The sequence below is a fragment of the Bison bison genome, unplaced genomic scaffold (assembly GCF_000754665.1).
Source record: "Bison bison bison isolate TAMUID 2011002044 unplaced genomic scaffold, Bison_UMD1.0 scf7180017864472, whole genome shotgun sequence".
Classification (NCBI taxonomy): Eukaryota; Metazoa; Chordata; class Mammalia; order Artiodactyla; family Bovidae; genus Bison; species Bison bison.
Genome location: NW_011495033.1, coordinates 2891897 through 2909320, shown reverse-complemented (window position 1 = coordinate 2909320; position 17424 = coordinate 2891897). Strand labels below are relative to the sequence as shown.

Below are 17424 nucleotides of genomic sequence, written 5' to 3'. Positions count from 1 at the left end.
ATGATTCCATGCCTTTTCTTAACATTAGGAGAAGTAGATTTGTGGTCAAGACATGTCTCATTTATAGGTAGGTATAGAACATCTTTATTCACCACACCTGAGGTGATAAAATTCTGGTCAAAATTAGGATTGTAAGGTACCCAAATTCACATAAGGTTTGTAATAGAAAGCTAATTTATTGACAGGAGAAATATCTTTTCCTGGTGTATGACTTTTTAAGGAAACTAAGATTTGGAAGTTGTTGGTGCATGTACATTGAGTCATTCACCATTAATTGAGAAAATAGTGTGTACCATATACTAGTCACTGTTTTAAAAACAAACATCTGTCTATCTCTCAAAGCTTGTTAGCAGTGGAAAACTCATCCAATAATTACAGTAGGCTTTAATAGTACTGTTATTTCAGTCGCCTTTGCTAGGCCCCATAGGAAATACATATACATATGTGTGTGTGTGTGTGTGTGTGTGTGTGTGTGTATATATATGTATATATGAGAAATCTAGAAATGTACAAAGTGCTTTAGAAAAGAGAGACGGTCTGGGCAAATGCGCGCTTTATGATATTGGCTTTCAGTCTTTGCCTGCAGTCCCAGTACAGCCACATGGTGAACTGATCTGGATCCTTGTGCCATTGGAGTTCGTTTAAGCCTTGACTTGTATTACGGTTCTTCAGGGGTGAAATTATAAAAGAGCTTTTGCAATTTCTGTAATCAGCTGGTTCTTAAGCTTTTAGAACCTGATGAAAACTATTAACCGTCTCCACAGAAAGATGCACTTACATATTTCATACACACTGAAATCCATTAAGGGGCTCTAGGTTAAGAATCCTGATCTAAAGTTTAAAACAGGGCTTCCCTGGTGGTCCAGTGGTTCAGATTCTGCCTTGAAATGCTGGGGGTGTGGGTTGGATCCCTGGTCAGAGAACTAAGATAACATATTCTGTGAAGCAACTACTGAGCCCATGTACCACAACTAGAGAGTCCATGCACCACAATGAAAAATCCTGCATGATGCAATGAAGATCCTGCATGCTGCAAGTAAGACCCAATGCAGCCAAATGAATAAATCTTAAAAAAATGAAATTTAAAGGAGTGGCTCTCAACCTTTTCTCTTATCATGACATCTATAGAAATCATGATATTTGTTCAGCACACTGGGAAAAAATAGAGGGGATTTGGAAGCAATAGGGGCTTGGTGAAAAAGTTATTTTCTGTATATAGTTATAATGTGAAAAATAACAAACATATTAAGGATGATATAAAATATTGAGTTTGCATAAGCTTCCAAATAAAGCTTTTCAAAAATTTAATGAAAAACCCAAGATTGCTTCTATAAACATAACATTCTCTATGTAGGGTTTTATGATTGAAATGATTGCATCTAATTCCTGAACAAGACAGTTTGACAGTGATCACTTAGTAGTCATTTTGATGAGAATTTATATTCATCTTATATATATTGATGAGAACAAGTAGGTGATAAATTTAAAATAATTTCACAACAATTCAAAATTTACAAGCATAAATTATATATGACTAATAGCTCTTACTTTTTTCTCACCAGAAAACATAATGTGGTAATATTTTATGATAACATGACTGGATTTAGAATCCACTCAAACTTTTTCATATTAAGTATAATTTACAAAATAATGATGAAACTTCAATTCACAGAGTATGACTGTATTATGAGAGCAATAATTCTGCAGCTAACTTGGATGTAACGAAAGGATACGTCAGCCATAAACAAAGGGAAGAATTCAATATATATGAAGAGAGAGATGGAAAGCTGAATCCATGAGGAGTATCTGACAGACCTCCCTGCCTTTCTTGGCCACACATTAGGCTCTGAGTCCTGCTCCTTGAGTGCCTGGAACAAGCACTCCTCCAGCAGCTTCAGGGCTCAATGTTTGTGATGAACAGCAGTATATACTCCAACTGGCCTATGAAAGTGATGTCCTGGAGATAGAACATTCTTTGGCTTTGTTCCTTTATTCGAGGATACTTGCTTTAATAAAGCAAGTCCCCTATGTGTTTGCCTCCTATGGGACCCTGGGGCACACTAGGATGGATCATCAGACTCTGATTCTTTGGGTTACTCTTTGAGAATCCTTATGTCAAACTGCTTCTGCCCAGGGGTGAATTATGTAGAGGCACCAACCACCCTAGTCCTTGCAGGCCGCTCCTGGGGCTGCATGGATAACCATCTTGCAGTACATCTGTAACTCATTGATCACACACCAGATAAAGTCATATAACAGACTAAAGGAACATATAACAGACATATAAAAGTATGTCATATAACAGACTATAGTTTATACAGCTAAGCTTGTTAAAATGTGAGGGGAAAATCGTCCTTAATAATCCAACCTCTTACATTTGAAATGACAAGTTAGAAAGTAATAAAACAAGTAGAAATCGGGACTTTCCTGGTGGCTCAGTGGATTAAGAATCCACCTTGCCAAACAGGGAACTTGGGTTCAGTCCCGGGTCAGGGAACTAATATTGCCAGGCTGCAGAGCAACAGAGATTCTGCATACTGCAACTAAGTCTGCAGGCCACAATGAAAAATACCATGTGCTGCAATTAAAACCTTCAATTAAGCCAAATAAATAAATATCCAAAACAAAAAAGCCAGATAGAAACATATACACGTAGAGTTTATAGTAGCTAAGAGTAAATGGAGTATGATTGAGTCATATATTGCCTCTGTGCTGCATTTAGTTGCTCAATTGTGTCCAACTCTTTGAGACCCCATGGACTGTAGCCCGCCAGGCTTCTCCATCCATGGGGATTCTCCAGGTAAGAATACTGGAGTGGATTACCATGCCCTCCTCCAGGGAATCTTCCTGACCCTGGGATTGGACCCTGGGATTGAACCCTGGTCTCCCACATCACAGGTAGATTCTTTACCGTCTGAGCCACCAAGGAAGCCCATATTGCCTCTACCTGGTTGTAATTTTTCTTAAATTTTAATAATCTTATACTAATTTTATTTGATAGTGTCCAGATAGGAGATCGGAGAAGGCAATGGCAACCCACTCCACTACTCTTGCCTGGAAAATCCCATGGACGGAGGAGCCTGGTAGGCTGCAGTCCATGGGGCTGCTAAGAGTCGGATACGACTGAGCGACTTCACTTTCACTTTTCACTTTCATGCATTGGAGAAGGAATTGGAAACCCACTCCAGTGTTCTTGCCTGGAGAATCCCAGGGACGGGGGAGCCTGATGGGCTGCCGTCTATGGGGTCGCACAGAGTCGGACATGACTGAAGCAACTTAGCAGCAGCAGCAGCAGATAGGAGATAGAAACCACACCAGTTAATTGAACAGGTGATTTAACAAGAATTGTTAACTAGGTATGAAGTTAAGGGGGTGACTGAAAAACTAAAAAGAGAAATGTAAGGTATGACAGAGGTAGTGACTGTTACTACCTTTAGGCTGAAAAACAACCTAAACAAAGGCATTAAACGGAACAAAACCCCACAAACTTGGAGGAGTGACCCCTCAGATCTCTGAGGAGGCACTGCCTGACTGGTGTTGGTGTCTCTGAGCTTAGATGGGGGTATTTCAGGGGACCAGAAGTCTGGGCCCCAGACCTCTACAGCAGAACCCTGGCTGGTGTCAGTGAAAATTACAAAACTGTAGAAAAACGGCAAACTGGTTTCAACTGTTGCTACAGAAAGAATCTCCTACTACCAGAATAAAGAAGCATTGCTGGAGTGAAGCATACTGGAACCAACACACTACAGGAAGCAGTCATGAGATAGACAGCAAGGAACAAGCCTCTTGTCCTTTCTCAGCCTTGGGGTCTCCCTCCAATGCCCCCAATTAGCAGAGCTTAACAGAGCCAGCTGGCAAGGCAAAGAAATGTGGTTTTCACACTCCAGCTCCAGCATGAAAGAAAATTACAAAAGGAGCTGAGGAAAAAAATAACAGGCAATTGGTTGATGTGGAAATTGATACCAGAAGTGGAATCTATCTTCCATCTTCTGGTTTTGCATGTATCTCATGAAGACAGTTAAAGACCTTGCTCCTTTTGCTCCACAGATCCGATCAGCATAATGTTATCAATGCACTGGATCAACTTAATGCTGATTGGAAGGGCAAGATGCTCAACATCTCTGTGGACTGTATTATGGCAGAGAGCAGGAAAATTGACATAGCCCTGGGGCAAGACTGTGAAGTTATATTGTTGGCCTTGCCAAGTAAAAGCAAATTGCTTCTGGCGTTTCTTGCCAATTTGTATCGAGAAAAAAGCATTTGCTGGATCACTAGCAGCATACCAAGTGACATGAGTTGTGTGTTGGTTTGTTCCAGTAAAGTTACTATATGTGGAAGAGCAGCTGCAATTGGAGGCATCACCAGACTGAATTTATAATCACCCATAGTCATCCTCTAAGATCCAGCTGCCTTCGTCACAGGCCAAACAGGTAAGTTACATTGATGTAAGATAAGGACTTCCCTGGTGGTTCAGTGGCTAAGACTCCACACTCCCAGTGCATGGGGTCTGGGTTCTGATCCCTGGTCAGGGAACTAGAGCCCACGTGCTGCAACTAAGAATTCGCGTGCAGCAGCTGAAGAACCTGTAGGGAAGATAGAACAACTAAGACCCAGTACAGCCAAGTACATAAATTACTTTTTTTTTAATTGGCATGAGATAGATTTCATCACTCCTGCTTCTTTAAGTCTTTATTGGTGTTACTAAGCTCTGTAGTTCCCTTTCTGCCATCCCAAAAAAGCAATGATTTTTGTTTACTCTCTGGTGTGTGTGTATGAGGGGGAAGGGGGTTCCCAAGGGCTTCAGCTTGGTTCTTCATACTGTAATGGTCCTTATTCCAAGATCAAAGGGCCAAAACGGAAATTCTGCTAGTTGCCAGGTATCCTAATTGTATGTTCAAGAGCTAATGAAATATCACAGAATGATCTATAGACCCACTGTGCCCACTGCGATTCAAACTTGAGTTAAGACTCCATGCCTGGTATAAGTCCCACTTAAACTGGTGGAATGCATTTGGGTCCCCAGAAATTAGCACCAATTAATGCCAGTGTTTAGAAATCCTTGCAAAACCTGAATATTGTTTTTTTCCCCCGTTACACAGTCATTTTAGGAAGTGGCAACAGTTATCTGTGGAAAAGACACGGGGGAAGGTTTTCAGTATACACTATGGCAGTGCTGCAGAATCCTTCCTTAAGGGGATCCAGCTTTCCCTTTCAATTAAGGGGCTCAAGTCTGGAAACTGGGAGAGAGAGGTCAGAACTCTCTACTCTGGTGACTAAAGTCATATTTTGGGCCACAGTATATATAGATTTTAAGATATTATATGTAGAGACTTACTTGTGGTCCAGTGGTTAGACTCCTCTCTCCCAGTGCAGGGGGCCAGGGTTCAATCCCTGGACAGGAAACTAGAAAGAACCCCATATGCTGCATCGAAGAGTTCAAATGATGCAAATAAAGATCCCACAGAGTAGTAGTAGTGTTAGTCACTCAGTCATGTCTGACTTCGATCCCATGGACTGTAGCCTGCCAGGCTCCTCTGTCCATGGGATTTTCCAGGCAAGAAAACTGAAGTGGATTGCCATTCCCTTCTCCAGGGGATCATCCTGACCCAGGATCATCCCTACCTACTGTCCATCTCTGGGTCTCCTGTATTGCAGGCAGATTATTTATCAAAATATCTCACATGCTGCAACTTTAAAAAATGATAATAAAGAATCCCACATGCTTCAGTGAAGATTGATGATCTCATGTGTGGCAACTAAGACCCGGCACAGACAAATAAATAACTAAATATTAAATAAATATTATGTGTGAATTATCAGTACTTTGTTAGAAAGTGAAAGAAACTGTTAGTTGCTCAGTCGTGTCTGACTCTGTGACCCCATGGAACTGCACCCCACCTGGCTCTTCTGTCCACAGAATTTCCCAGGCCAGCATACTGGAGTGGGCAGCCATTCCCTTCTCCAGGGGATCTTCCTGACCCAGGGATCAAACCCAGGTCTCCTGTGTTGCAGGCAGAATCTTTACCAGTGAGCTGACTGGTCATCTATTCTAATCCTAGGACCACCCATAATCATTTAGCTGAATGCCAAAAGAAATCTGATAACCACTGTATCTCTACTTCTCGTTATGTGCCCACTTTGTCTTTGATGGATAAACACTGACATTTGGCCTCCGCTACTCAAACGGATCATCCCATCATGCTTTGCCTACAGAAGAAAGCCAACATAGAACTTTTCAAGGATACAAATATTCCCAGGCACTAATGTATTTTGCAATGCTTTAGTGAAGGAACCCTCCCCAAGTCCTCTCAGAGGATATATTTGGGAGTAGATATGCAAGTCAATATGTGACATATCTGGAGAAGGCAGTGGCAACCCACTCCAGTGTTCTTGCCTGGAGAATCTCAGGGATGGGGGAGCCTGGTGGGCTGCCGTCTATGGGGTAGCACAGAGTCGGACACGACTGAAGCGACTTAGCAGCAGCAGCATGTGACATATTTACCCCATATCCCTAAGCCTTTTGATTCCTCTTACTGTGGATTCCTTATCCAGGGAAGTTCCTGTACCTTAGCTTAATTAAACGTAGGCCACTATGGAGTCCAAGTTTCAGTGAACTTAACAAATAAATACTGAATAAATAAATAAATACTGAATAAAAACAAATACTGAATGTCACTGTAGGTGCTAATACATTAAATTCTGAATTTCTGATACAGGTACCCATATCAATAAATTCCAGTCAACCCGTATTATATTTCGTACTCCTTCCTTTAACTCCCTTATAATATACTCGCATAAACTCCCTGGGCTTCTACCATAAATAATAATGAAACTGTTTTACCATTAAAGCTGTTTCTCGAACTTATGGTTGCCAGGGGGAAGGGATAGTTAGGGAGTTTGGGATGGTCATGTACACACTGCTGTCTTTAAAACAGATAACCAATTGAATAGTATATGGAATTCTACTCAATGTTATGTGCCAGCCAGGATGGGAGGGGAATTTGGGGGAAGATGGATGCATGTTTATCTATGGCTGAGTCTCTTCCCTGATCCCCTAAAGTCTCTTCCTGATCCCCTAAAGGAGATCAGTCCTGGGTGTACATTGGAGGGACTAATGTTGAAGCTGAAACTCCAATACTTTGGCCACCTGATGCGGAGAGCTGACTCATTTGAAAAGACCATGATGCTGGGAAACATTGAGGGCAGGAGGAGAAGGGGATGACAGAGGGTGAAATGGTTGGATGGCATCACCGACACAATGGACATGGGTTTGGGTGGACTCCAGGAGTTGGTGATGAACAGGGAGGCCTGGCGTGCTGCGGTTCATGGGGTCACAAAGAGTTGGACACGACTGAGCGACTGAACTGAACTAAACTGAACTTCCCTGTTAACCTGAAACTATCACAACATTGTTAATTGGCTATACCCAATACAAAATTAAAAGTTTAAAGTTTGAAAAAAAAGATTAAAAAATAAACTCCATAGGGTTGTGTAAGAATTAAATGAGATAAAATGTGAAAAAATATTGTAGAAAATTAAATCGTATTTAGTGTCTTCTCAAAAGCAAAAAAATTAATTTCTGCTAGGGAGGTTAAAAAAAGCTGTTTCCACCTGGTCAGACTTTGTATTTGCCCTGCTGGAGCAATTTTAAAATCATATTTTAGCTTTTTTCTCAACAGGGTTGCCACCAGAACACAGGTGTCATGAAAACCACTGCTAAATCTAAGCCACAATGGGAAAGGAGAAGACTCATATCAATATCATTGTGTTGTTTGGACATGTGGATGTGGCAAGTCTACCACTACTGGCCATCTGATCTGCAAATGTAGTGGGATTGAACACAGAACCACTGAACACCACAAGAAACCTCCTTTGAGGAGGCAGCTAAAATGGGAAAGGGCCCCTTCAAGTATGCCTGGCTCTTGGACAAACTGAAAGATGAGCATGAGTGTGGTGTCACCATTGGTATCTCCCTGTAAAGAAATCCAAGACCAGCAAGTACTATATGACCATAATTGATGTCCCAGGACACAGAGACTTTACCAAAAATACGATTACAGGCATATATCAGGCTGGCTATGCTGTTCTGATTGTTGTCACTGGTGTTGGTGAATTTGAAACAGGTGTCTCCAAGAAGGGGTGATCAAAGAGTAAGCTAACTAGCAACTAACGGTTAGCATTAACAGAATGGATTCCACTGAGCCACTCTACAGCCAGAAAATCTATGAAGGGCTTAAGGAAGTCAACACCTATGTTAAGAAAGTTGAATCCAACCCTGACATAGTAGCATTGGTGCCAATTTCTAGATGGAATGGTGGCAACATGCTGCAGCCAAGCTCTAACCTGCCTTGTTTCAAGGGATGGAAAGTCACTCATAAAGACGGCAATGCCAGTGGAACCATGCTGCTTGAAGCTCTGAATTACATCCTGGCCACCAGTTATCCAACTGACAAGCCCTTGCATCCATCCCTCCAGTTCATTTCAGTTCAGTTGCTCAGTTGTGTCCGATTCTTTGCGACCGCATGGACTACAGCACACCAAGCTTCCCTGTCCATCACCAACTCCCAGAGTTTACTCAAATTCATGTCCAGTGAGTCAGTGATGCTATCCAACCATCTCATCCTCTATTGTCCCCTTCTCCTCCCGCCTTCAATCTTTCCCAGAATCAGGGTCTTTTCAAATGAGTTAGCTTTTCGCATCAGGTGGCCAAAGTAGTGGAGTTTCAGCTTCAGCATCAGTCCTTCCAATGAATACCCAGGACTGATCTCCTTTAGGATGGACTGGTTGGATTTCCTTGCAGTCCAAGGGACTCTCAAGAGTCTTCACCAACACCACAGTTCAAAAGCATCAGTTCTTTGGCACTCAGCTTTCTTTACGGTCCAACTCTCACATCCATACATGACTACTGGAAAAACTATAGCTTTGACTATAGGCACTGTTGTTGGCAAATTAATGTCTCTGCTTTTTAGTATGCTGTCTAGGTTGGTCATAGCTTTTCTTCCAAGGAGCAAGCATCTTTTAATTTAATGGCTGCAGTCACCATCTGCAGTGATTTTGGAGCCCAAAAAGATAAAGTCTCTCTCTGTTTCCACTGTTTCCCCATCTATTTTTCATGGGACCAGATGCCATGATCTTAGTATTCTGAATGTTGACTTTTAAGCCAACTTTTTCACTCTCCCCTTTCACTTTCATCAAGAGGCTCTTTAGTTCTTTTTCACTTTCTGGCATAGGGTGGTATCATCTGCATATCTGAGGTTATTGACATTTCTCCCGGAAATCTTGATTCCAGCTCTGGGTTTCTCATGATATATTCTGCATATAAGTTAAATAAGCAGGGTGACAATATATAGCCTTGACGTACTCCTTTTTCCTCTTTGGAACCAGTCTATTGTTCCATGTCCAGTTCTAACTGTTCTATGCTTCCTGACCTGCATACAGATTTCTCAAGACGCAGGTCAAGTGATCTGGTATTCCCATCTCTTGAACAATTTTCCACAGTTTGTTGTGATCCACAGAATCAAAGGCTTTGGCATTGTCAATAAAGCACAAATAGATGTTTTTCTGGAACTCTCTTGCTTTTTCGATGATCCAGCAGATGTTGGCAATTTGATTTTTGGTTCCTCTGCCTTTTCTAAATCCAGCTTGAACATCTGGAAGTTCACCGTTCATGTACTGTTGAAGCCTGGCTTGGAGAAATTTGAGCCTCCAGGAAGGATGTCTACAAAATCGGTGATGTTGGTACCGCCTCTGTGGGTCAAGTGGAGACTGGTGTTCTCAAGCCTGGTATGGTGGTCACCTTTGCTCCAGCATTACAACTGAAGTGAAATCTGTTGAAATGCACCATGAGGTTTTGAGTAAAGCCCTCCTTGGGGTCAATATGAGTTTCCCTATCAAGAACTTGCCTCCCTGGAGAAGGAGATGGCAACCCACTCCAGTACTCTTGCCCTGAAAATCCCACGGACGGAGGAGCTTGGTGCAGGCTACTATCCATGGGGTCGCAAAGAGTCGGGCACAACTGAGCGACTTCACTTTCTCACTTTCACAATTCTCTATATGTCATTTTTTAGTAGCAAAACCAGATCTGAACTGACATGAAATTTAAAGTCTTTATCCCACTTAATAGTAGTATGAACATTCATATTTTCCTGCAGATGTATTAATATATTTGACTACAGAATGCTGACCCAGGGCTATACTTAGATAATATCACTTTCTAAATTCTAAAAAACTAGAAACACATTTGGCTCCAAAGATGTCAGATAAAGAATTGGGTTTTTGTTCATTTGCAGTGAAGTACTGCTGCTGCTGCTAAGTCGCGTCAGTCGTGTCCGACTCTGTGTGACCCCATAAACGGCAGCCCACCAGGCTCCCCCGTCCCTGGGATTCTCCAGGCAAGAACACCGGAGTGGTTTGCCATTTCCTTCTCCAATGCATGAAAGTGAAAAGTGAAAGTGAAGTCGCTCAAGTCGTGCCCGACCCTCAGCGACCCCATGGACTGCAGCCTACCAGGCTCCTCCATCCACAGGATTTTCCAGGCAGGAGTACTGGAGTGGGGTGCCATTGCCTTCTCCAAGTGAAGTACTAGGCAGCCATAAAAAAGAATGAATGAGATTTGTATACATGTGCTGCTACAGGATATTCTGTAAGACACATTATTAAGTAAAAAGAAAAATACAGAACAATGTATTGCGTGCTATCATTGTGTTAAAAGGCAGGGAGTGGAGGTTAGGGCAGAGAGGATAGATAGAATATTTCTGGAAGGACAGAAATTGATTACAATTGTTGTCTCTTGGGAGGGCAACTGGGGGGCTAATGTCAAGAGCATCGTTCCCCTCAATGTATTTAGTGGTTGTTTTTTTTTTTTTTTAATTTCACTTATTTATTTTATTTTTGCCCGTTCTGGGTCTTCATTGCTATGCTATGGTTTTCTCTAGTTGTGGCGATCAGGTGCTAGGCCCTAATTGAGGTGCATGGGCTTCTGATTGCTGTGGCTATTCCTGCTGTGAAGCTGGGGCTCTAGGGCACACAGGCATCAGTAGTTGGGGCACATGGGGGCTCAGTTGCCCTGTGGCATGTGGGATGTTCCCAACCAGGGATCAAACCCTGGTCCACTGCATCGACGGGCAGATTCCTAACCACCAGACCACCAGGAGAGTCCCTGCCACTTAGTATTGATTAGGCAGGTTGATCAGACTCTCTCTGGCCTCTGAGGTGGGAGAAGAAATAACTGGAAGAGAGGAGTATGAAGACAACACCAGGTCCAGGGCCCAGAGGGGAGTGAAGGCGTGTTCATGGTGGCACACAGAAAAGCTGTCCAGAGAGCATGGTCCCTGGAGGCACCCTGAATCCTCACCTCCCTGCTTTGCTGGGTCCCCCTGAGATCCCAGTCTCCTCCTCTGCTTGGCGAACATGAAAGACATCTCTAGTCCTTGTACCACAAGGCTCTGTTAACACCAGGAAGTGCTTGTGTGTGTACATGTGTGTGCAAAGGGAAGGCTTAAGATTTTGTAGGCGCTTGAGTCAAATGACTTCTGCAGTCCTTTACAAAGTGAGCTCAGCAGAGGAGTGTGCTGTCAGGGGCATTTTGCAGAATCTCCCGTCAGCTGCATGAGGAGGCAGTTCGTTATCACAAAGGCTCTCAGAGTGGTTTACAGTGCGGGCCCAGAGCTGCCTGCCTGGGGCGCACAGCCAGGAACCCAGAAGCCTGGACAGCCTACAGTCCGCCTGGAGCAAGGAAGACCCCTTCAGCCCTGAGTGCAATTGTGCTGTCCTCTCCATCCAAGGCCATGGCTGTCTCTGTTAAATTCTAGACACGCTAAGGAATGATCACAATTATGTAGCAACTAACATTTACGGAATGTTTACTATGCACAGTGCTAGACACTTTATCACTGCCTTGATTCTGTATACCAAGTCTCCAAGGTGGGAATTATCAAATGAGGTGAGAAGGGTCAAGAGACTAGGCTAAAGGTCACATGACAAGCATTTGAGCAGAAGCACATTGCGGGCTCCGTTCACAGCGTGGCCTGGGGCCTCCCTGGCTCTGTGTAAGAGCAGGGCATGTCCTGAACACTGTGCTCTTGAGCCCCACAGTGTTTCTGTTGCCATCAGTGTGGGCCCTGGTTAGTAAGGGGTTGATGAATAAATATTTCTTCCTCCTCCTCAAAAAAAAAAAAAGAACTTGCCTGTCAAAGATGTTTGTTGTGGTCATGTGACTGGTGACAGCGAAAAGGACCCATGGATGGAAGCATCTGGCTTCACAGCTCAGGTGATTATTTTGAACCATCCAGGCCAAATCAGTGCTGGATATGCACCTGTGCTGGACTGTCAGTCACATTCTTGCAGGTTTACTGAGCTGAAAGAAGTAATTGATCATCATTCTGAGAAAAATCTGGCAAGTGGCCCCAAATTCTGGAAATCTGGTGATGCTGCTGTCACTGATATAGTTCCTTACAAAAACCCATGTGTATTGAGAGCTTCTCTGACTATCCTCTTCTGGGTCATGTTGCTGTTCATGACATGAGACAGACAGTTGCTGTGGCTGTCACCAGAGTAGCAGACAAGAAGGCAGCTGGAGCTGGCAAGGTTACCAAGTCTTCCCAGAAAGTTCGGAATATTACCCCCAATACCTGCCACCCTCATCTTAATTAATGGTGGAAGAATAGTCTCAGAACTCTTTATCTCAATTGGCCATTTAATAGTAAAAGACTGGTTAATGATAGCAATGCAAAGTATAGCCATCTCTGCTCTGTTTTGGTTTTCAGTTGGGTGAAATATCTTTTCTCATCCCTTCACTTTGAGCCCATGTCTGTCCTTAAAGCTGGGTTTCCCAGGTGCTTCAGTGGTAAGGAATCTGCCTGGTGATGCAGGAGATGCAGGAAAGGCGAGTTTGATCCCTGGGTTGGGAATATCCCCTGGAGTAGGAAATGCCCACCCCCTGAAGTATTCTTGCCTAGGAAAATCCCATGAATAGAGGAGACCGGTGGGCTGCAGTCCATGAGGTTGCAAAGAGTCAGACATGACGGAGCATGCACACACATCCTTAAAGGTGATATGAGTCTCTTGTAGGCAGCATATGTGTGGGTCTTGGATTTTTTTCATCTATCCAGCCACTCTATGCATTTTGATGGAGAATTTAATCCATTTTATTGATAGATGAAGACTTAGTCATCTTATTAATTGACATCTAATTAAATGTCATCTTGGGACTCCCTGGTGAGTGGCTGAGACTCTGCACTCCTAAAGCAGGCGGCCCCAGTTTGATCCCTAGTCAGGGAACTAGATCCCACATGCCGAAACTAAGAGTTCGCATGTAGCAACAAAGATGGAAGGTGCCAGGTTCCACAACTAAGACCTAGGACAGCTTAAATATATATATATTCTCTCTTCCCCCGCTGGTTTTGATGGCAGGGTCAACTCTTTTAAAACATCAATTTCATCACATTTTGTCCTATGCTTAAAAAACACAAAATAAAATCCAAATTCCTTGATTTATTGTGAATAACTCTTTACAGTTGAAAAATTATGTTTTTTTTGCCTCATCTTCTGCCCCTTTCTAGACTATAACTATGCTCTGCTGTGAAAGCTTCAAATACTTATTGAACTTTCATTCGCTAGCATGTAATGTTCCTTCTGCCTCAGATACTCTTTCCCCACTCCTTTACACAGACAAAATGTTTTATTAGTCACTTACAATCCAGCTTGGAAATCTGTTTTTCTGTGAAAGCTTCTCTGGGTAAATTAATCGCCTCTGTGTTCCTTAACATTTTGTATATGCCTCTGCTTTTGTCCTTACAGATGGTATTGCATCAGTTTATCCCATTTTCTCTCACTGAACTAGGAATCCTTCAAAAGCAGATCTTACCCATCTTTTTAAAAAAATATTTATGTATTTATTTGGCTAGGTCTGGTCTTAGTTGTGACATGTGGAATCTTTAGTTGTGGCATCTGGAATCTAGTTCCCTGATCAGGGGTCGATCCAGGTTCCCTGCATTGGGAGCACCAGAGTCTTAGCCACTGGACCACCAGGTAAGTCCTTTATCCATCTTTTTAAGCCCAATGTCTGTCTGCATATAGAAGGTTCCAAGTAAAAGTTTATTGAGTTGAATTTATCTGGGTGCATCTAAGCAAAACCAATTTGAAAAGAAACGGGAAGAAGTTTTCTAGCAGGAGATAGACACTGTAAACAAAGCAGCCTATGAGAATGCACTACTGGGACCTAGCAAAGCAATCGATTTTATCTTATTCATTATTTATGAATTGCTTCAAAAAGACTTTGAGGCAGCTATTTTTAAGTGTTTGACACTGTTGTCTCCAAAGGCAGTACAATGGGTTTATCTGAGCAGAACATATGTTGCTAAAAAGAAAGTGAATACTCTAGCACATTATACATGTGTGCTAAGTCACTTCAGTCATGTCTGACTCTTTGCAACCCTATGGACTGTAGCCCTCTGGCTCCTCTTTCCATGGGACTCTCCAGGCAATAATATTGGAGTGGGTTGCCATGCCCTCCTCCAGAGGATCTTCCCAACCCAGGGATTGAACCTGCATCTCTTATGTCTCCTGCATTGGCAGATTAGTTCTTTACCACTAGCAACCCACTCCAGTGCTCTTGCCTGGAGAATCCCAGGGATGGGGGACCCTGGTGGGCTGCCATCTATGGGGTCGCACAGAGTCGAACATGACTGAAGCGACTTAGCAGCAGCAGCAGCACCACCTGAGTAGCCCCTGAAAGTGAAAGTGAAGTCGCTCAGTTGTGTCCGACTCTTTTCGACCCCATAGACTATAGTCTATCAGGCTTTTCTGTCCATGGGATTTTCTAGGCAATAGTATTGGAGGGAGTTGCCATTTCCTTCTCCAGGGGATCTTCCCGACCCAGGAATCGGACCCGGGTCTCCCTCATTGTAAACAGACGCTTTACTGTCTGAGTAGCCCCTAGCACCAGAGAAGGTGATGGCACCCCACTCCAGTACTCTTGCCTGGAAAATCCCATAGCACACTGCTGCTAAGTCACTTCAGTCGTGTCCGACTCTTTGACCCCATGGACTGCAGCCTACCAGGCTCCTCTGTCCATGGGATCTTCCAGGCAAGAGTACTGGAGTGGGGTGCCATTGCCTTCTCCATCAGCAGCCCCTAGTACATTATAAATAAATCATTTCACATTAAAAAGTCCGTGGATTGTAACTTTCCTAGAGGCAGAAGCCATGTGTATAAAATTTACTTTTTATGTAGCACCTAGCTACACAAACTCTTAAATGATTTTTGGTACAACAGTGATTTTGATCATCTGTGACTGAATCTAGTCATTTGCAATGAAGAAGGGGAGGTGGCAATTATCCATTTTTATTGCTTAGTATGAATAAATAAGCCAGATAAATCATATTCCTCTCAGAACTCCCCCCTCCAAAAATACTTTTTAGCAACGTTATTATTCTAATGTCTGTCTTTTTCACACAAATTAGGTAGCCAAAAGAGTTTCACTTCATTTCACTTTGTAATTTCAAAAATTAATGAGGATGGTGATAATGTTTTAAAAATTCAATTGCATTATTGTTGCTGGTTTGTTTGTTCTTTTTCACACTAGTGGTGATGACTACTGTGGTAGTCTCCTGTTTCCCTTAACACTGGCCTAGTACTAATCTAGCTTTGGTCAGTAACAACAGTAATAACAGTAACACAGTTTGAGAAGTTTACCGGTTGAGAACTTATAACCATTCAATAGAATGGTGGGATGAGGTGGGGGTGGGGGCAGATTTTGACCTTTCAGAGCATTTTTGGTTGTTTGTTAATGTTTTCTTTCCCTCTTTTTGAAATTAATACTAGTCTGGTAATACTTTTTCTTACCACTTGGTGATACCTTTTTGTGGTCCAGATGAGTGAGTCAGCACCTCAAGAGGAACCTAAACCTGCTCAGGTATCTGGTCTGCATAGTTTCTAACCATTTAACCATGAGAGGATTTGAGATTCAATTTGGGAAATTGAGATGCAATGTTGTATACTGTCATTGAATTATTTCTCTTTTTAATTGATGTGTTCTCCATTAAGTTTTGACAAAAATGGGGTCAACTAATAGTTGAGTCACAGTGGCCTGCTTCCAGTTGCTTGGTATTCTTGGTATATAACAGGTCTGTTACCGTTTGAATTTTTTAGTACAGCTATTCTATGTGATTTTATTTGGTATGATGTTTACTCATGGGAATTTTTTACATAAAAAAGCTTGCTATGCTAAGCTAAGGCGCTTCAGTCGTGGCCAACTCTGTATGACCCATAGACAGCAGCCCACGAGGCTTCCGCATCCCTGGGATTCTCCAAGCAAGAACACTGGAGTGAGTTGCCATTTCCTTCTCCAATGCAGGAAAGTGAAAGTGAAGATGCTCAGTCATCTCCGACTCTTTGCGACCCCATGGACTGCAGCCTACCATGCTTATCCATCCATGGGATTTTCCAGGCAAGAGTACTGGAGTGGGTTGCCATTGCCTTCTCTGAAAGCTTGCTATGCTAGAGTATAAAACATTAGTTTTATTTCCAGCCCCTATTGAATACCATTTACTAAAACTATGTCCATTTCAGGAAAATGGAAAAGAAGACAAAGAAAGGAACCAGGAAGGAAGTGAAGCAGAAGAGCTTATTCAGGTAGAGTTTTCATGAATAATCAGATGTTAATGCTGGAGAGTAACTGGAGAAATTAATTTTCCTAGGCGAAAAAAAAAATGTGGATACAGTGGAGGTGAGAAATAGATTTAAGGGACTAGATCTGATAGATAGAGTGCCTGATAAACTATGGATGGAGGTTCGTGACATTGTACAGGAGACAGGAATCAAGACCATCCCCATGGAAAAGAAATGCAAAAAGCAAAATGGCTGTCTGGGGAGGCCTTATAAATAGCTGTGAAAAGAAGAGAAGCAAAAAGCAAAGGAGAAAAGGAAAGATATAAGCATCTGAATGCAGAATTCCAAAGAATAGCAAGAAGAGATAAGAAAGCCTTCCTCAGTGATCAATGCAAAGAAATAGAGGAAAACAACAAAATGGGAAAGACTAGAGATCTCTTCAAGAAAATTAGAGATACCAAGGGAACATTTCATGCAAAGATGGGCTCGATATGGACAGAAATGGTATGGACCTAACAGAAGCAGAAGATATTAAGAAGAGGTGGCAAGAATACACAGAAGAACTGTACAAAAAAGATCTTCACGACCAAGATAATCACGATGGTGTGATCACTCACCTAGAGCCCGACATCCTGGAATGTGAAGTCAAGTGGGCCTTAGAAAGCATCACTACGAACAAAGCTAGAGGAGGTGATAGAATTCCAGTTGAGCTATTCCAAATCCTGAAAGATGATGCTGTGAAAGTGCTGCACTCAATATGCCAGCAAATTTGGAAAACTCAGCAGTGGCCACAGGACTGGAAAAGGTCAGTTTTCA

At 42.6% G+C, this 17424-nt stretch overlaps 1 protein-coding gene and 1 pseudogene across 1 annotated transcript in view; both read left to right on the top strand.

Moving 5' to 3' along the window:
* Nucleotides 1-4319: 4319 nt before the first annotated feature.
* Nucleotides 4320-12651, top strand: LOC105004146 (annotated as a pseudogene).
* Nucleotides 12652-15871: 3220 nt separating this feature from the next.
* Nucleotides 15872-17424, top strand: part of EFCAB5 (EF-hand calcium binding domain 5) — an 88844-nt gene continuing 87291 nt past the window's right edge. Inside the window, exons 1-2 of the mRNA XM_010861679.1 lie at nucleotides 15872-15913; nucleotides 16570-16632. Coding sequence (XP_010859981.1) covers nucleotides 15872-15913; nucleotides 16570-16632 — 105 coding nt within the window. The remainder of the gene's footprint in view (nucleotides 15914-16569; nucleotides 16633-17424) is intronic.